Source organism: Artibeus jamaicensis, unplaced genomic scaffold, assembly GCF_021234435.1.
Source record: "Artibeus jamaicensis isolate MK-2021 breed Jamaican fruit bat unplaced genomic scaffold, CSHL_Jam_final contig_432, whole genome shotgun sequence".
NCBI lineage: Eukaryota > Metazoa > Chordata > Mammalia > Chiroptera > Phyllostomidae > Artibeus > Artibeus jamaicensis.
In genome coordinates this window covers 13172200-13192223 of record NW_026521828.1, presented here as the reverse complement: position 1 = coordinate 13192223, position 20024 = coordinate 13172200, and the positions used below count along the sequence as shown (strand labels likewise).

Genomic DNA, 20024 nt, shown 5'->3' with positions numbered 1-20024 from the left:
TTCAGCCCCGGTCCGCTGGGCTGGGGGCATCCTCAGCTCTCTGCTGCCTTTCCTCCCACAGGGCAGTCCCCTCCCTTCTCAGAACCCCCAGGAGCCAGCCACCGTGGGGCTGCTCTCCCTGCGTGGAAGTGCCGCCCCACGGGCTTCAGTGGGCCTGGGCAGCCCCGGGCTGACCATGGGAGCTGGCACCGTGCACGCCGGCCTGTCGGGCATGACATTTCCTCAAATGCCATGAAGGGGCTGCCTGACCTTCATGCTCCTGCCAGGACCCCCTTTCTGCCTCTTTCTGGGTTATTTATAACAGTGTTAACAGTTTAAAAAAAAAGAGAAAGGAAGAAAGGGCTTCTCAGCTGAGCCCAGCTCCCTCAGTCTCTCCTGCCAGCCGGGGCGAGAGACATAGAAATAGAGCCAAGAACAGGGCCCTGCAGGACCCGAGAATGAACACCTCCCAGCGGAGTGCGCTGGGTGCCTGCTTCCTTCCCTCCTTCCTCCTTTTCTTTTCTTTTCTTTTCTTTTCTTTTCTTTTCTTTTCTTTTCTTTTCTTTTCTTTTCTTTTCTTTTCTTTTTTTCTTTTCTTTTCTTTTCTTTTCTTTTCTTTTCTCTTCTCTTCTCTTCTTTTCTTTTCTTTTCTTTTCTTTTCTCTTCTTTTCTTTCTTTCTTTCTACACTCTAACATTCTTTCAGATTTATTTTTATTTTATTGTGGTAAAATATGCACAACATACAACTTAACCATTTGTACCATTTTAAAGTGACAGTTCAGTGGCATTCAATACATTCAGAGTGTTGTTCGAAGTCACTGCTCTCCATTTCCGGAATTTTTTCATTATCCCGAAGTCAGGCACCTTTTCATCCACCTGACACACGAGGAAGGCTGGCACGTGCCAGTACCCCTACCCCCTGCCCCAGGGTATATTTAGATTTTGAGGAAAGGCCACACAAGGAAGGCGCCTGCCGGTTTGGGGTTGCCACAACTTGATTAGAATGTGGGCGGTGTGGAATAATGGTCCCATTTTCCAGGGCCAGGCCTGCCCCCTGCTTGTCCTTCCTTCACGGCAGGAAAGGCGTCAGAACCAGAATGAGTGGGATGGTTGCAGGGAGAACCGTGAATCTGCTCTTCTTTCTCTTCCTGAGCAAAAATCTATTCATTTAGGAAACTTCACTCCTTTCATTATATATAAATAGGTCAAGTGTTTTGCCGAATTGAACGCTGCTCACCACTCTGTTGGCCCATTGATTTTACCTTTGATAGAGATGTAATAGTTTCTTACGTAGGGACAGCACTTGAGAGTTTGCCCAGCTACTTTCCCACCCAAAATACCTCATTGGACTGGGCCGGGCCAGTGAATTCCACAGCAACCAGAGGGTACAGGCCCCACTGTAGAGACGCGGAGACCCAGGCATGAAGTGGTCTAGGAGGTCCTTTTAGTCGCCGGCACGTGTAGTGACTCTTCCACTGCCTCATTCCATCCCGGCTGGGATTAGGGGTGCCTTGGCTCACGCACAACCTTTGCAGAGATGAAAAAAAAACTCGGTAATCAAGATAAACCATATTTTAACGCAACATTTAAGAATAATAACAATGGATGTCAAAATATCCATGCCGAACAAAATACAAAAAAAAGGAACAATAAGAGCACCATGCGGAGGCATATAGACACCTAAAGTCAAAGGGAAAATCAGTACTACTGACCCTGTCTTTACTTAGAATTTTGATATTTTGCTCAGCACGGAATTTTTGCTTTAATTTTGATTTTTTAACAATATTGCATAAACACGATCTGTCTTGATTACTGAGTGTTTTGGAGCCCAAAGCAGGTGCCTATCTCATCTCCCCCTAATCCTTGCTCCAGTCCCACCTGCCAACCTCTGTGCCCTCCTGTGATCAAGGAGCCCCCTCCTGGGTCCCCAGACCTCAGGCCCTCATATGCTAAGGCCTTTCCAACCACCCCTGAGTATCGAGAGAGCAGCTGAGGGTGGCATTTGATCCGGGCCATCTATTTTTGTGTCTGCCCTTCAGTAACTGATAAAATGTTGCTCTCAGTAGAGCTGATGTGTTGAAATGGTGAGTGTCGATGTCAGGTGGCTTCTGTGATCGGATATCTTCATTCTTGACCTCGCACAGGGGCCTGGGACCAGAAAAGTAGCTCTTGGTGGTTTGCCACTGCCCCCTCCCCCGGAATTGGACAGAAAAGCCCAGTCGTTGTCTGGTGGCCCGGCGATGTGGTCTCGTCTTGGGGCTGTTACAGAAAAAATGTCTATGTTGGCATTTTCTTGCTTTTGTGTGCTGCCCCATTTTTCTCATTTGGCTTATTGAGTGCCTACTATGTGCTGGGCGTCATGCTAGGCACAGGGCAAACAGCAGCAAACGAGGGAGGCACAGCCCCTGCTCACACGGAGCTGTGAGCTGGGGAAGGCAGTGATACGCAAGTAGACAAACGCAAAACAGGAAACCATTCTGGAGAGGCCCAGGAGTGGAGACTCAAGCTTCACAATAGTCCTTGAGGGAGCTGGTGTCTGGAGATGCCCAGAGGCCAGGTGACTCCCTTTACTGAGCAAGTGAGCAGCCAGGGCAGCTCTGCCTCAACAAAGCTTAACAACAGAGACCTGCACAGGCTTGGCAGCTTGCAAAGCACTGTCCTGCCACTGCCCTCTGTATTCGAGAGGCCCTTGAATTCAAGTGCATATAATCGACTACAATCACAGACGCGCGCAATTGTGCGGATTGCACTGCCCCTACAACACTTTGGCTTGCTCGCTTGTGCTGCGGAGTGTGTTTTAAGCTTTTGTTTTAAAATTTAAAAAAAAAGAAAGAAACACACTCCATCTTCCCAGGCCTGAGGTGGCTTGCTCCTACTAAAAGGCAGCCCCCAACAGGTCCCAGGAACTGCAGCAGAGAGAGGGGTTAGCTAATGGCACCCTGAGACCTCAGTGTCAGGGAGAGGAGACTGGACTGCACAGCCACCTGCCAGGACACTCAGGGGCTGGCTGTCCCCAGTAACCTCACCTGGGCACAGCTGCAGAGACTTCACAGATCTCTGTTGGATAAAGGGCTGTTTGCAGGCAGCAGGGAGTAGGAAGGGAGATGCCTGAGCAAGATAATACCCTCCTCAGGAGGCTCTCTGTTCTTACCTCCCTTGCCTTTTTAAAGATGAAAGGAGCTAACACAAAACATTTTGGTGTACAGGCCACAGCTGTTGAAGAAGTGGCCTATAGTTGTGGAAAGAGCTTTGGATGGGGACCCTGGAGATCCTAGTTTGTGTCCTGGCCCTGCCAGGAAGGAGTTGTCTGTGTGGATCATAGGTGACCCCATGTTTGCTCCTTTTTCCCCTCTGCAGAATAGGCATTAGCTGTTCCAGGGCCCCAAGCCCAGTTCTGCAGCTGGGCCATCCACTGCGTGCATTTCCTCTGCACCGCAGAGGCGGGAATCCGTACACGGTAGTCATCTTACCCGATGAGAGTAGGGACCGCAGCTGGGGGCAGAGGTATGGAGAGGGGAATTCCAAGGAAAATGTCAGTGAAAACACACAACCATAAAGCATAATACTTAACATTACCTTTTAATGACGCCATGTGACATGTCCATTTATTTTGTCAGACTTCTGCTATAGGACTGCTTCTGCCACCATCACTGGAAATCCAGGGTGCCTCCCTGCACCATCCACGCGCACAGTGCGGGGCTCTGGGTCCCGAGAGGGGAATCAGTCAGAGGGGTCGGGAAGCGAGGCTCCTGTCAAGCAACCCGGGTGCAGCACCCTCCCAGGTTCTTGCCAGTTTCTCCTCATCTTTTATGGTCATCTCACCGACACATAATTTCATAGAACTTTTTTTTAAATGTCTCAACTTTTAAATCCATTTACAACCTTCAACTTAGTTTTCCTCCAGTTTGCTTCTTTGGTATTCATATTTTCTGTGCATGAACCATTTAGTTAAATTTTGTAATTATAGCAGCCAGCGGGTTTGGGAAGAAACATGACTGATCCCCAGTAGCCAAACAACCCACTGGAGGGAGCAGACGTGTGGGTGACCTAGACCATGTTCTCTGTGGCTCAGGGGCACCTTGGGTGTTTTTATGGGAGGAGTTGGAGGGTGTTGATTAGCCTGGCTGGTTGGTTAGGTGGAGGCTGGTTGTGGGAGCTTCCTTTGTACCAAGGGCCTGAGAAGGCCTGGTTAGGATTAGCATTGGCTGCAAGTAACAGAACCTCCCCCGCCCCCCAAATGACAAAAAGTTCAACGAGCTCCAAGTGCAGTCCTCTCACATCCTGAGTAGCTGTCCCAGGGCCAGTTTGGCATGTCACAGCATAAGGGACCCTGACTTCCTTTATCCTATTGTCCTGCCCACCATGCAGAGCTGCCGTCCCCGGGTCTCCAGTAACTAACTGGTCGTCTCCCCTGGCTGGCTGGGTCTGGCCTGGCCCTGTAGCCCAGTTCTGAGCACTGGACTCCATTTTTGCTTTCTGGGCTGGAGAACCGACTCTCACCAAGGCTGCTGACCTGTCGGGTTGCCTAAGCCCTGAGCAGATAGCCACGTGGCTGGGACTTAGGGCCCCACTGTAAAGGGCTGAGCGTCACAAGGCTGTACCCGGCAGGTGTGGGGCCAGATGCTTCCACCTGGAAAAGGTCTTGGATGCCAGGTTGAGATGTTTAGCTGTGAGTGTTTTTGTGGGAGATCCTTTCAATGATCTAGTTTAGCTCTAAGTTCAGGGTGTTTTGTCCTTTTCAGCAGGGCTCGGAGCCCCTCCATTTTCTACTTAATTTTTCCTGGAGCTAACCTTGTGTTTGAGGATCCCTAGTCTTATTTCAGAGGTTGCTGTCAGCATTCCTGTGCAGACTAAGAACAGTTAGTTTTCCTTGTTCGCCTAGAATCCTCTTTAGGAGTTTTGAACTAATTTAAAAGACAATAGAAATATTAGATTTTTTTAACGTAAGAAAGATGAATTAGTCATAACTTTTTCATTGATAGGTGATAGAAACTGCAACTGGCATGTAATCTAGAAAGAGAATTTACTCAAAATTGCAGAGCTCAGGGAGCAGCCTGGCTTCAGGCATAGCTGGATCCTAGTGTTTAAATTATTATTATTTTTTAAATCTGGGGAATGTACCTCTTTCTGTTCCGTGGGTCTGTACGCCCTGTGCTGGCTTCATTCTCAGACAGGCTGTTCCCAGGTAGTGGCAGAGATGACTGCCAGCCTCTCCAGAAGTAGATTCAACCAGCTGAGCCCCTTTGTCCAAATGCTCCAGCACATTCCTCGTGTTCACGCCGATCACCTCTGAACCATCAAACCAGTGGTTGTGGTCACTGAACAAAGCCCATCCATTAGCCAGATTGGGTTTACTTGGACCTCCTGGGTGGAGGGAAGGGGTGGCTTCCCTAAGGAAAATCCACGGGCTGCCACGGTTAGGAAGGGGGATGGGTGCGGGGCCAGCCAAGTCACAGAGGTAGGAGGAAAAGAGAAAAAACATTTGTAGAATGAAATGGGTTTGTGGAGACTTCACGAATACTTACCTCCCTTCCTTTCTAGAAGGTAAGTAGAGGCACAGGGCCATAGGCCTGGACCGGACCAGGCCAGGTCTCAAGGATCAGTAGTGGCTGCTCAGGTCCCATGCTGGGTAGGCTGGGGGCTGAGCAGGAAGTAGAGCCATGACCAGTTAGGTGTATCCAAGGTGAGCGAGCTGGGGTGGGGGCCCCAGTGCCAGATACCTGCTGGGGTGTGCAAGATGGTGGCCAAGAAGTCTGTGAGGCCCAGGGTCACAGAGGGCCCTGCCCCCACCAGCCTATGCAGGGTGGCAGAGAGCCAGTGTGGTCTGACTGTCAGGGCAAGGTCATTCCTTCAGTGGAAACCATGAGGGGTGGTGACACTGTGACCTTGGGCTGGTCAAGGCTGAAGGAACACAGGCTGAGAGAGCCAGTAGGTTCAGGACTGAGGGGAAAGGTCACACAACAAATTCAAGAAGCATCAGCCCTCTGAGAACCTCCATTTTCCCATCAGTCAAATGGCAATGCTGACCACTGACTACTTCCTGCAGCTTGGGAAGGTACCAGCGATACCATGGCTGTGAATTTCAACTGTAAGTGCTACATCTGTGATTATCATACGTGGGGGGTATCTGACACATCTGGGCTCCCACCTGTGTTACTTTATCTTTGTCAAAACCCTTGGAGGTAGGATATCTTCCCCGCACCCCCATTTTGTTGATAAAAACTGAGGTGGCAGAAGGGATGCTCTGACCTCCAAGCGTTGGCATTAGTAGCAAAGCCAGGGCCTCGCTCTTTGTCCTCCTTGCCCAGGCCTCTTTCCATTTTAAGACAGTCCTTTTCTCTGTACCTTTGTGTCTCCCTCTGGAAATTATTTGCTCATTAAATGCTGAATTTTATCTCACTACTTCCCTCGGGCCCAGTGGATCTCAGAAACTAGGTATGTGTGGACTTACATCAAATGCTAGAGCAAGAGGGTCCATGTGGCTTGTCTGTTTGGTGTCCCCTTTTCCAGAAGGAGCGGTGAGAGCCCGAGTGAGGAGGTGACTCACTGGAGGATGCACAGTGAGTAGGGACAGGCCCAATGCCGCGCTGTGTCACTGCAGCCACCCGCAGCCCCTCCTGCCTCCTTCTACTCGGTAGCTCTGAAAATGTGCTGTGGGCCAGGCACTGAGCAAGGCAATTTGCCAATCGCAGCCAGGAGAGCAGAGCCACCAATTTTCCTTGAAGATGCATTCTTTCTTAAGCAGGGAATCGATTTCCACCAAGATGCACAGGCTTCCAATGAAGCCACTTATGTGAATCTGGATGAAGTATCATTAATTCACTGCCAGGGGCATTTATATCCCTGGCTTGGGGCAGCCACAGCCCCTTTCAGAGTGGGGTGGGGTGTTGCTGGAGAAATGGATGGGGAAGGCCCAGCAACAAGGGGGGTCCCAAAGCAGGGGTGTGAGCAGGCCTGTGCGGGGGAGGGTGCCCTGGGGGCTGTCCCAGTGAGGCTGGTGCACAGTGCAGTACATCTAAGCCCGGACCTGTCCTGCTCAGCCATGAACTTGCCGTGTGACTTGGGTCTTTCTGAGCCCTCATTTGGAGGTCTGTCTCCCCACCTCTAAATGGGAATAAATGGTCTTGAATGTCCCTTCTCACACTCAGAACCAGGGTGTTCAGTGACAGTAGGTTTGCAGGGAGCGAAGTGACTTGTATTTGAATCTCAGCTTCAGTCGTCTGGAATCCTGGGTGCTGGGGGTTCCATCGCGTCTTCCAGAGAGTAAGATATGTCGGAGTCCTGAGCCTGGAACCCTGGACTGTGACCGTATTTAGAGGCAGGTTCTCTACCAAGGCAACCAAGCTGAAATGAGGTCGTTAGAATGGGACCTAATCCAGCACGACTGGTGTCCTTATTCAAAGGAAAATTTGGACATGGAGGCAGACAGATATGTGAAGAGACAGGGAGAAGACAGCCGTCCACAGGCCAGCACAAGAGGCCTCGGAAGGAGCCGACCCTGGAAACACCTTTATCTCAGACTTCTGGCCTCCAGCACTGCGAGGCCACCGACTCCTGTTGTTGAAGCCGCACAGTCTGTGGGGCTTTGTTACAGTGGCCCCGGCGCACTAACACAGGGGCTCGATCTCCGAGTTTCCTGAGTGCCACACGGGAACAGTGACACCTGCTCTGCAGGGTCGTGTTAAGAATCTGATGGAAAGGTGCGTACGGGGCCCTCAGCCTGGTCCTTGGCATACGGTGAGTGCTCAGTAAGAGCAGTGCTGTGGCCCCGGGCCGTGGCCTTCTAGTTCCGCGCAGGTGGGGTCCATGGCAGGCGGCCTGGGCAGAACAAGAAGGCCTGGAGTCAGATCTTTCAAAGAGAACTGGGTCATCCACGGCTCCCCTTCAAAAGCCTCTCCAAACCTGGAGAAGGCCGGAGAAATCACTGTGTGCAGCGCTTAAAGGTTTTTGGCCAGAACAGCCTCTGCCCTAATTGACAAGGCCACGGAGCTGAGGTTTCTTTATTTTTATGTCCTGAATACTCTTTGAGTGTGTCGAGCTGCTCTGGGTAATCGATAAGTGCAGTGGTCAAGGCCATTTTATGGGTGTTTGTAAAGGAGGTGGCATGGTTTTATTGGAAGGACACGCACTGGATGGCCACCTGCCTCTCTGAAGGCATCTGCACCCATTCCCCGCCTGCCCCCCTACCAAGCTCACCCAGCTGCAGCCTCGCTGACCCTCTGCATGCCCTGGGCTTGGTCCACACTTTGGCCTTTGCCTTTGCTGGGCCCTCTGCCTGGAACGTTCTTTCCACGTCTTCTACCACCTGGCTCCTCCTTCAAGTCTCAACTCAGATGTCAGCTCCTCCAGGAAGCCTTTCCTGACCCCGCTCCCCACTGAGAGAGATCCTCCCGCTCCTGACCCTCCGTCAGCCCACCTGGCTTATTTCCTTCTGGCGCTAACACGATCTGTAATGAAGGATTTGTGTGCTTTCTTCCCCCATGAATATGTCGACTCACAAAGGAATGAACTGAGTCTTCTGTGTCACCGTGCCTGGCTCACGGCATTTGATAGATGCTGGAATGCATCCACTAACAGGGCTAAAATTAAAATGAGTGACAGTACCAAGTGCCGTTGAGGGTGTCGACCACTTGGGACTCTCCCACAGTCAGTAGGCATTGCAGTCGTCTAACCGCCTTGGGAAAGTGTTGTAGTTTTTATAAAGTCACACAGACACTTACCATAGGACCTAGCAATTCCACGTCTAGATATTTACCCACGAGAAATAAAGACATATGTCCACATAAAGGTTCACACAAATATTGCAGACTTGTTCATAATAGCCCAAAACTGGAAGCAAACCAGTCATTCATTTAGAGCAGGCTGCATTTAGTGCAAGATGGCCGCATCTCCATAGTCCTCCTGGGCAAGGAAGAGAAGGACGTCTCCAAGAGGCAGCTGAGAATCCACCTGAGTGTCCCGGCGACCATGGCAGCTGTAGTGACTTGTGGCCGGCTATGGGCGGGGCCCAGAGTGACGCGGTGCTCAGAATTCGTGGTTGTTGCACATGGGTGGATTGGAGAAAGACTGGGCAGGTGGAGGCACGAGCGGTTGGGGGGCCCCTGGAGGCGGAGGCTTCTAGGCCTGAGAGCCGGGGACGGAGCGCTCCGGAGAAGTGGGCCCTGGTGCTACCCTGTGCGTGCAGGGTTCTTGCAAAATGCCAGTTAAGACATTTGACCTAAATTCGGATAAAAGCCTTTTTCCTGTGTCAAGTTGAGCTAATAATATACATTTATTCATAATTTATGAGGCCTAGTAAGTGGGAACAATTAAGGAAAAGGCCCAGCCAACATCTATTTCTTCCAAGTGTCACATAAAGCCTTTTTTTTTTTGTTCTCTAAGGCAGGTCCGCCCCCTCTGCCTGCTATGAAATGCTGTTGTTCTTGTTATTTTAAAAGGTTTTTGTTATCATTACTGTGAACTGCTGTTTCTTGGGCACTGGCCAAGAGAGGCTATACCATTCCCTTATTCCCTCTTAACAGCACGAGGCGGGCGGGGGTTCCCGTTTCACAGATGAGGCAGCCGAGCCCCAGAGAGGCAAGGGGGTTCGCCCAGGCTTTCCCAGCTGCTGAGCAGGGATTATGACTCAGGGCCACCAGACGCCGGGGCCTGCGGGACTGTTTCCGAGTTGGCCTCCCTGAATGGTCAGTGCAGCCCTTGGGCCGGTAACTGTTAAACCTACAGATCAGGATGGGATCGCGATCGCCTTCTGACTCAGGGGGCCCGGGAGAGGCCTGAGCACCTGCGCTGTTCCTCACACGGCCCCAGGTGTAGCTGCCCCTGCCAGTCCCGGGCCCACACTGTAGAAGCCTGGTCAGTCTGTGATGTTACCAGAGTCTGCACCTGCCACTGCCAAGAGGGCTGATGGCCTTCTAGACCTTTCTGTGTGCGTTGCAGTTGTGTTACGATGCACAGAGAAAGGCGTAGCCTGGCTTTTCTCTTTACACGTGTGGGGTAATATTCTTCCTACTGATAATCTGCAGTTTCATTTTTTATTTAATGTGTCTTAAACAGCATATACACCTGCCTCATTCTCTTCAACAGCACCGTAACATTTCATGGCACAGGTGATGTTGGTTTTTACTTGCCTCCGGTTTAGTGATGGGTTGCCTTCCACATTGTAGACTTCACAAATATTCCCGTAAGACCCCAGGGACCATGGGTGCGCCTCCACAACACAGTAACCACTTGATAATGTTGGTCGTTATTGTTTTTGCTGTTTTCTTGTTTATTATTCATACTGAGGGACTGTTGCCTCCGAGAAATCTCCTTTCCACTGGCGGCGGGTAGGCAAAGGAGTAGGTCTCTGTTTACGGATTGTAAAGGAGTTTTCAGAAACACATTGCTGGTAGGAGAAAAGGGCTGCATGGGCAGGGCCTTGCTGTGGAGGAGAGCAGAGGAGAAGGGAGAGAGCAGTGGGCAGGGTCGTACTGCCGGTGCCTGGCTTGGCTCCTGGTAGGTTCAACAGTTGTAAGAGAGTGGGGCAGAACTTTACATTTCCGGGCCACTTGGCAAAACTGGGCCTTGGCCAAGGGCAGCTGAATGTCCAAGCTGGCAGCATCATGAGTGAGAGGGTCCCCACCTGGGTCCAGCCAAGCTCAGTTCTGACCGGCCGCCTTCCTTCCTGTCTCCTCAGGGTGGGGTGTCCGGGGAGGAGCAACTCTGCGCCGACTTTCCAGAGCTTGACCTCTCCCAGCTGGACACCAGCGACTTCGACTCGGCCACCTGCTTTGAGGAGCTGCAGTGGTGCCCCGAGGGCTCCGATACTGAGCCCAGCCAGTACAGCCCCGATGACTCGGAGCTCTTTCAGGTACGTCCTTCTGGAGCCCTGCCCTCTGTCTCCTGCCTAGCCGTGTCCCTCTCTGCCCCCAAAAGCCTGGCTCTGGCTTGTACTTCCTTTTTCTGCACTTGCTCAGGCAAAGACCACCACAGCTTTTGGGGCCACGTGTCTAGCCCTGTATCTGCACTTGACCTTGGGCAGCTCTCTTTCCTTGCCAGGACTCTGGAAAGTGAGGGCAGGGAAGAGGCCAGCCCCTCTGTGGGTCAGGAGGGTTCCAAGTCCTCCCTTCTCTATAGCATCTCACTCAGTTCTCATCTCTATCCTGTCAGGCAGGTGCCATCATCTCCCCCTTTTGCAGATGAGGAAACTGAGGCTTGGAGAACTGAAGTCATGTGTCAAGGCATTTATCTGTTTGAATCAGATTCAAATCCAGTCTGCCTGCCTCCTCCAAGCCAAGGCTTTATGGCCATGATGACGCCATAATGAGAATGCTTCCCATTTACTGAGCCACTGCTCTGTGGCAGTACTGTCCCTGACTGTGGATATTAATGCAGTTAATTCTCTTAACATTGCTCAGACATAAGTGCAGTTAGAAGGTTTTTAAAAGAGGTAGTGCTGAGGACCAATACAAATGCCTCTGATCCTGCGTGCTCCTGCACCCGGCCTTAAGGCACATAGTGGGCAATGCCTCCTTTAAGAAGCCCTCTAACACGGAATAATGTGATGTCTGAGGTTTGCTTCAGAACAAACCAAGTTCTGTGTGCATTCGTGTGGGTGGGTGTATTGATGGCCTGCAGGGTAATAAATGAAAGAAGATTGGCCATGCTGTCGAAGCTGGGTGATGGGTGCATTTGAATTCATTATTCTTACCTTGAAATGTGCTCCCCCACAAAGATCGGGGGAAGAAGACCTAGCTCCCTGCACTTGTCTGGAAATACAGTAACAGCAACACACTGTGTCCGATGCCATGCCGGTGTGCCACGAGCCTCATCTCAGATACTCTCGAGGTTTATATCGTTGCTTTTAGGAATGTTTATGGAGTTTGCTGTGCTTCTGGCACTGTGTTCATCAGTGGGTGGGACAGTTCGAGGGAGACCGACCCTCAATCAGCTAACACATAAGCAGACTGCGGTCACTGTGATGGGGGCACAGAAGGAAATAAGCAAACCTGGGCTGAGAAGGGGCTCTAACGATGGGGCGGTCAGGGAAGAGCTCTTTGGGGAGGAGGTGCTGCAGCTGAAGGGTGAGAAGGAGCCTCGTGAAAACCAAAGAGCAGGGACAGAGCGGTCCAGGCGGGGGAAGCGGCAAGTGCAGAGCCCGGAAGCAGGAGCGCGGGCCGTGTTGGAGAACAGAAGCGCAGGGGGTAGAAGCTAAGAGGAAAATGCCAGGAGGTAAAGCCAGAGACGTAGGCAGGGGCCAGATCGAGCAGGGTCTTGTGGGCTATGGTAAGGAGTTTGATTTTTTCCCCCCCCGAGGCTGTTCTAATCTATAAGTAAAGGGCCCATTTTACAAGTGAGGGAAGTGAAGCTCAGTGAGGTTAAGTAACTTTCCCAAGGCCCCACAGCTAGGAAGGGCCAGGGTAACAACTAATCCTGGGACCCACACCCCCCGCAGCTGCATACTCAACCTCTCCACCGCCCCGGTGAGGACCAGCGGGGCTGGGCTCTAGGTCTGGGGCCATCTGGTGACCTTCATTCTTTATGTGAACATCAGGAACAGGACCTGTGCTCTGCTGCTCCCACCCACAAAGGGGCCCGACCTCCAGAGAATGCTTTTAAGTTGTGGAGCTTGATGCGCGAGAGGGGTTTAGATGCTGCCTGAAGGCCACCCCCCCTAAACTATATAGGCCCTGAAATATTCAGAGACTGGCTAGTCCCACTGACGTTGTCCTGCCAAGGTCCTAGTATGTGCATGCCGACATGGTCTCCCACACAAGTCAGCCTGCCGTGGCCCCGGGCTCCCAGGCCAGCGAGGGAGGCAGAGTCCTCCAGACGGGAGGGCTGTGCAGGACTCCGCCCACCCCGCCCCTCTCCCGTTCTGGGCCACCTGCTCTCTCAAGACGAGGCCAGCTCCACCCATTGTACTCACTGTGCCTGTGGTCGTATGACCAGTGCCTGGTTCCTCCCCTGCCACGTTGTCAGCCCCCGAGCGTGGGGGCTGGTACTGTGCACTGTTATTGTCCCAGGCTCCGCGCAGAGCCTGGCGCTTCTCGGGGCTTCACACACATGTATTGAACGCCTGCATCCTTCAACGCCCAGCTCTCCCGCCAGCCCCTTCTGAGGCGGGCAGTCTGTTGGTTGCTTCCTCCCCTGGGTTCCTGTCTTGCGTGTGTCTGTGTGAGCACACCCATGCATGCGTCTCTGTGTGTCCTTTAGACTTTGAGCTCCTTGAAGACAAATGGCACTTTATTCACTGGGGCTCTCAGCCATTGTTGGGACTCAGTCATATGTGTTGAATGAAGGCACCAATTGTAATAGTTTCTTTCCTGCCAAGTACCAGACATGACCCATCCCACAACCTTGAGCCAGGACTCAGGGACTGTGGGCTCTGTCCTCCCTCTGCCACGAGCTGGGACGGTTTCCTCATTTGACCAGCGGGACTCATAGAGCCACACTGCCTTCTGTCTGAGCTGTGTTCTAAGTCGAAGGACACCATTGCTACGGACACGGACTGGGGGAGTGGAGAGCAAGTCACTGCAACAGGTTTGAGAGCCCCTCGGGGGCGGGGACAGTGCCGTCCAGCTCTTGGGGTGCCCAGAGCCCCAGGGTCAGGAGCACGACAGGTGCTTTGTGAGCACTTTTGGAGGGGCAGGCATTTGGTCCTTCTGTCACAACGTGCTTTGTGGCCTTGGGCAGGTGGCTTCCTTTGGTTGGGCCTCAGTGTCCCCAACATGAGGAATGAGGAAGGAAGACAGACTCAGTCCGTGGCTCTTAATCTGTTAGGGGAGTCATGGGGCCCTCTTACCCTCGGGTGAAATCTGTGGACCAAATCCCAGTAAAGAAGGTGGGGGGCTGATTTCCTGGGTATCCTGAACCCCAGTTAAGCCCCCTGGACAGCAGAGGATTTCTGAGTGTTCTTCTGTCCCTAATAGCCTAAATTCTGTTCTGTGACATTCCTTCAAGCCACCCTGGGCCCAAAATGAAGTGTTTTCCCTGAGATTTCATAGACTTCTTTTCCTGTAGCTCGAGATCAGTTCAGGAAGGTTGGGGGTGGGGCTGAGTCTATTAATATCCCTTCCTCAGCTGATTAACTCTCCATTAATTTACACTCCGTTTCCAAGCAAAGCTGGGAGAGTTGAGCTAATGGGCCCAGGAAGAGGAGAAGGGTGGCCCAGCTCCCTGGAACATGTTACCCCAGGGTGCTGGTGGGACGGTGCTGTGGGCAGGAGTGGCCCTGCTTCCGAGGCTGGGTCAGAGCCTCCAGCCGCAGCTGGGGCAGCTCTCGGAGGGCTGAGAAGACGGCAGAGGCCTCTTGCTAGTCATTTTGTTTACACCAGCCCCTGGGGGGGGCGTCTTGAGGCCTCTGCCAGTTTGAGTTCACTTTTGTACAGTGCCTGGCACACAGGAAGTCCGTGACCCCTCCTCTCGCTGTCTCGTGTGACCTTGATGAGTCTCCTCCCTGGACCTTCATTCTGCCCACCTAAAAAAAAATGACAGATCAGTGTCCTGGTGAGTGCCACCTGTGCTGGACTGGCAGTGGTGGCTGGGAGGGCTGTGTTAAGAAAGATGCTGGCGTGGAAGGAAGAGCCACATCTGGTTAGCAGTAAGGGGAGTGGTAGCACTCAGGTCACATGTCTAACATCCCGGGTCACTCTGTGATCCCTGAGGGATCCGGCCGATAGTTGTGATGGGCTGCTCTTGGCCATAAGCTACCTCTGTGAAAGAGGAACTCTCATTCCATCCAATGCTGGGTGACATCATTTCTGAATAATGTCCCTCTAAGAATCTATTCTTTGAAACCCTAATCTCGGTCTCTCCTCGAAGCCAGAATTCCTTCCTCGGGTCATTCATTCTTCCATTCAGAAACTCCTGCCTGAGTGCCTCCCACGCTCCCGCCGTGGGCAGGCGTGGGGCACTTCTGCCGTTGCTGCCAGCCTCGCCTTCCTAGTAGACCTGGGAGGGAGGCTGGCCAGGGCTCATGGGCTCCCTGGTTTTTTAAAAGATTTTATTTATTTATTTTTAGAAAGAGGGGAAGGGAGGGAGAAAGAGAGGAAAAGAAACATTAGTGTGTGGTTACCTCTCACACATCCCCTACTGGGGACCTGGCCCGAAACCCAGGCAGGTGTCCTGACTTGGAATCGAACCAGTGACCCTTTGGTTCACATGCTGGCACTCAACCCACTGAGCCACACCAGCTGGGGCTCATGGACTCCCATTTTACAGCCAAAGCAACGAGGCTGAGAAGGAAAACACTTGTCCAGTATCACCCTATGGTGGCAGAGCCCCATGTAGCCAGCCCCAAGAGTGGTCATTGAGTGCCAGCTTTTAAGACCTTAATGTGCAGTCAGGCTAGACAGATTGCTCTGGGAACACAGGGGACTCTGGTCTTTGCATGGCAGTGGGGGTCGTTTAAGTGAGCTCCCCTGCATTCTTGAGCCAGAGCCCATGGCCCAGATCTACCCTTGGCTGCCCCTCCCCACCCTGGGTCAGACCCAACCAAAACCTTCTTTTGACCTTTCTTTTGTTCTTAGCTGTGTTCCAAAAATTACAAACCCATTTGTTCTCTTTTCTCCGTGTCCCCCCTTTGAATTACTCAGCGACTGCTCCGGCTGCAAGGCCTGGAACAGATTCAGTGCGGCCAAAATGCCGTCACGAGATGCGTATTTCAGATGAACTTCCTGAAGGAAGGATACACAGTCTGACCTGGGACAGGGAAGAGTGCGGGGGGAGGTGTCATGTGACAGAATGCGCTCTCCCCAGGGCCTGTCCGGCAGCCTGGGGTGACTGCTGAGGCTCTCACTGCCCTGCCTGCAAGCAGTGAGGTCTCCACACTGCAGGCCTCTGGCGTGGGGGCTGGGCGCGGTGCCTGGCTGGGCTGGGGGTGTGCTGGCTGACCCTCCTTGTTGCAGTTCCCAGACGTCAGAGAAGAAAGGGCCTCGGGTCATCTGTGCTCAGTGTAAGCCCTGCCTCTGCCCTGGATTTGCTGTGTGACCCTGGACACCTCACTCAACCTCTATGAGCCTCAGTTTCCTCAGCTGTAAGACAGAGGTTAGAATAGTGCCCCCCTTAGAAGTTGTTACGAGGCAGTATTTACAAAGCCTTCCTGTCCGTCTTCTCAGCCGAGCTCTTTGTCCCGGGCCTTTGGACTCCCTTTCCCCTGTGCCTGGAAACTTCTTTCCTCCGCCCTTTGCCTGACCACTGCGTCCTCATCTTTCAGCCAGAGTTTAAGCTTCAGCTGTGTGGGGCAGCTTTCTCTGACCCTCAGAGGAGTCCGTACGCCTCACTGTGTTCTCAGTCTTCGTCACAGCTTCCTCTTGTTCTCTTCCCAGCCTTTGTCACTCCCTGAAATGATCTTGTTTCCTCGTTTCACTCTTTTCTCCACTGGAGTGTAAGCTTTATGAGGGCACAGGCGGTGCCAGCTTTGGTGTGTTGTATTACCAGGGCCCCGGAAACACCGGGCCCAGGGTGGCCATTCGGTACATGTATGTTAGGGAGGGGGAGGGAGGGAAGAAGCGGGCGAGGGATTGTCACCACCACCACCACCCGTTCCATCGTCATTACCATCACCTTCATCATCATTATCATCATCACCATCACCATCGTCAGCAGCATCGTGGTCACCACCACATCGTCATCGACCTCATCATCATCTCCTCCATCATCACAGTAATTATCACAGTAGTGGTAGCAGTAGTAGTAGAAGTACCAGTAATGGTAATGAGTACTTTCCATTGTCAGGCACTGTTTGCTAAGAGCCTTATATAGGTTAGCTTATTCGGTCCTCAACAATAACCTTATGAAGTGGGTGGCATTGTTGTCCCATTCAGCAGGTGAAGAAACTAAGTAACTTGCCTAAGGACCCATAGTTGAAAAGTATTGCTTTTGGGATTCCACCCCAGCTCCCGAGCCCAAACTCTTGACCACCAATCTAACTTCCTCTTCGTGCGTGAATAAGGCGAGCAAGCCCTGGAAACCCGCCGGGACATGATAGCCATGGTCGTCATGGTCATGGTGGAACCCTGAAGCTTCCAGCCTTCCCACTGCCTGCCTGGGCCTGAGGGTCAGGGTCTGGGACCCACAAAGGGACGCTGCTACCAGGGGCATAAACTAGCCTTGGGGCTGTGTCCTAGGGGTTGGTGCAGGGGACTGAGGTGTGGAGCTGCTGTCGGGTGGAGCGGGCAGGTGTCTCCCATACTGATGAACAGGAGATTGGGACCCCACGGCAAGGTCGTTTTCAGTGTCACCTGCTGCCTGCTCGTCGACTTCTGAGGTTCGTGGCCTCAGTAACACATTGCCTGGGTATCTTCTACTACGGCACTGCTGAGAGAATCCGATGGGGGAGCACCCTAGAGGGGCTGGCGGGAGGGCAGCGATGGTGCAGCTGCGTGCACACAGCAGGTTTCCACCGAGAAGGTGGCTGGGCCCGAGGCACCGACTCACCGCAATTCCTCTCTGTTCCGCTGTGTTCCCTGCTCCAGATCATCGACAGTGAGAATGAGGCTCTCCTGGCAGCGCTCTCCAAGACCCTGGATGACATCCCTGAAGATGATGTGGGTCTGGCTGCCTTCCCAGCCCTGGACGGTGGAGAAGCACCATCTTGCACTTCAGTTTCACCTGTCCCCTCCTCTGCGCCCCCCAGCCCCTCCCTGGAGAGCCCTCTGGCTCCTGCCCCTGAGGGGGACGAGCTCTCACTGGTGAGAACCTATTTCCGAGTGAAGCAGTGGTGGAGGCCTGGGATGTGGTGCCTGGCGGAAGAGCTGGTGGGTGTAGGGAAACCAGTTCCAGCCCCTGCAGAGGTCTCCATGCATCAGTGGCAATGGGATTCACAGCAGACAGCCCCGGACGGGGCCTCCCTGGGCCTCACCTTTGCCACCTGTGCAGCTGGACTAGCTACCCAGTCTCCAAGAGCATTCTGTAGGCCCTTGGGGATTTCATGGATTGACCTTAATTGTGTGGCAAAACCTTGAAATCGCATGCAAACATTTTCCTAAATATGATACATAAACACACAGCAAGAATTCAAGCAGAAAATGTGGACGGTTAAAAGCGAAACTTTCCTACCCATCTCACAATTGCTTTTTCCTTCCCCAGAGGTTACCATGGTTACTGATCTGCTATCTGACTTTCCTTTTCCACCTTTTTTTAAATACTCCAAAAAGGGAGCCTGCGTTATACACTGCTCTGCACCTTGCTTTTCTCAGTGAACTGTTGCTGTTTTGGAAATAATTTCAGATGAGCCCAGGTAGCTCCATTTCATCTTTTTTCTTGGCTGCACAGTGTCCCTTTGTAAGGATGTACCATAGCTTGTTTAACCAGTCCCCTTGTTGATGGATGTTTATGTGGTTTCAACTCCTTTGTTGCTACGGCGCTGTAGTCAGCGTCTTGGTGCGGTGGCCTTTGCACATGTAAGTGGATAAGTTTCCCGGGAATGGAATTCTTAGGTGGACAGATACACGATTTTTCCAGTGGAGACAGATACTTCCCCAGTGCCCTCCAGAGGGGTCGGCCTGGTTTGTCCTTGCATCAGCAGAGGTTAAATGCTCTCCGTGTGAGTATACGTGGCACGTGGGAACCCGCACACGAAATCGCCGCTTTCCGAGGAGAGGGTCTCAGCATTTATCAGATTCTTTAAGGAGTCAACAGTTGCCCTTGAGTCAGACTGAGGATACAAAAGCTGAGATGTCACGGGGTGTAAAGTCCAGCTGTGCTCACCTGTCTTGGGCTCCTCACCTTGGTGCTAAGGTTGCCAGTGCCCGTGAGACTCAGAAAATCAGAGCCTGTGGGAGCTGGGGAGGGGTCTTGGGTCACGGACAGTTCTGAGCTGAAAAGGTTCTTGGCGACCATCAAGCCCAGCGATGGGGAAGAACGTGGAGACCCAGAGTGGGGAGGGCCTCCTCCGTGGTCACACAGCACGTTGGTGCGCCAGGGAGCACTAGAACCCAGATATGCTGCCTCCTGGTCCAGGACCCCTTCCTTCTTTCCTGCTTCCTTTGTTTTCCAAAGGTGCAAACCATTTGGTAAGCACCTCGTATGTGCTGGACACACAAGTGTGTTCAACCCCACATTGTGGATTTGCTGATAAGTAGGAGTCCTGCTTCCTCTCAGGCTGCAAATCAGACCCCTGGGTTCCATTCCCCACCCCACCAATTAGTGCTTGTGTGTCCCTAACTTCTCTGACTCAGTGTCCTGGTCTATAAGGTGGGGTCAAAAACAGTGCATACCTCAAAGGCCCTTAGGAGGAATGCAGTAGGTAATACATGTAAAGTACCTAGTGCAGTGCCTGGTACATAGTATTTGCTCAATAAATGCTCTCCAGGGAATAATCCAGGCTGGACCGGTAGTAGCAGCAATGAAAGGAATTCTCTGCCATTTCTCTGTGGGGCTCTGGAACGGGACCAGACCTCTGAGAGACAGAGAGCAGCCCTGGCTGGTCACAGTCTGTCCCCTGCGGTGCCTTAGGTTGCCCTCTTTCCACCCGTTTTTGAGCACCTGTTTCAGGCAGTGTGCTAGGCACACAGGAAACGTACCCTCCGGCCTCCCAGCACACTGACGGAGTTTGGAAGGTCTCTGCACAAAGCAGCTTCTCAGCTCTTAACCTGCAGTCATGATCACAGAGAGTCCACCATCGGACGGACAGGGACCCATGGGCCTCTGACATAACCGGTGCGTTTTTCTGAGCCCAGTAGCTTCTCGCGTATTCTTAGAGGGACTCCTGAGTCAAAAAAGATTCAGCTCTAGTCATTTAATCTGCCTGCCCCTGCTGTAGCAATGGAGAAACCAACGCCTAGAGGGGGAAAGGACTTGCCCCAGGTCTCGTGGTAAAGGGGGGCTGAGCCGGGTCAGACCAGGTCTCTCTAGCCTATAGGACTTTCTCTGTCTGTGTCAGAGAACCACAGATGTGTCTGTGTTGGTCTGGGGTCCAGGAGCGGTGGTGGGAACCCTCCGGCTCCTAGGGGAGTGTGGAATTTTTCTCTGCTTCCTGGGCCTTTGGCACTCCTTGCTGGGGTGACCTGTGGGGCATGACCCTCAAGAAATCCCTCTGTGCTTTGGCAAAAACCTGTCATAC

General features: G+C 52.6%; 1 protein-coding gene across 4 annotated transcripts in view; it reads left to right on the top strand.

Moving 5' to 3' along the window:
• The window catches only part of PPARGC1B (PPARG coactivator 1 beta), a 100697-nt gene that overhangs the window by 57556 nt on the left and 23117 nt on the right, over positions 1 to 20024 (top strand). For all 4 annotated transcript variants that reach the window (XM_037161930.2, XM_037161929.2, XM_037161932.2 and 1 more), the window contains exons 2-3: positions 10656 to 10829; positions 17437 to 17652. In XM_037161930.2, the coding sequence (XP_037017825.2) occupies positions 10656 to 10829; positions 17437 to 17652 (390 nt within the window). The remainder of the gene's footprint in view (positions 1 to 10655; positions 10830 to 17436; positions 17653 to 20024) is intronic.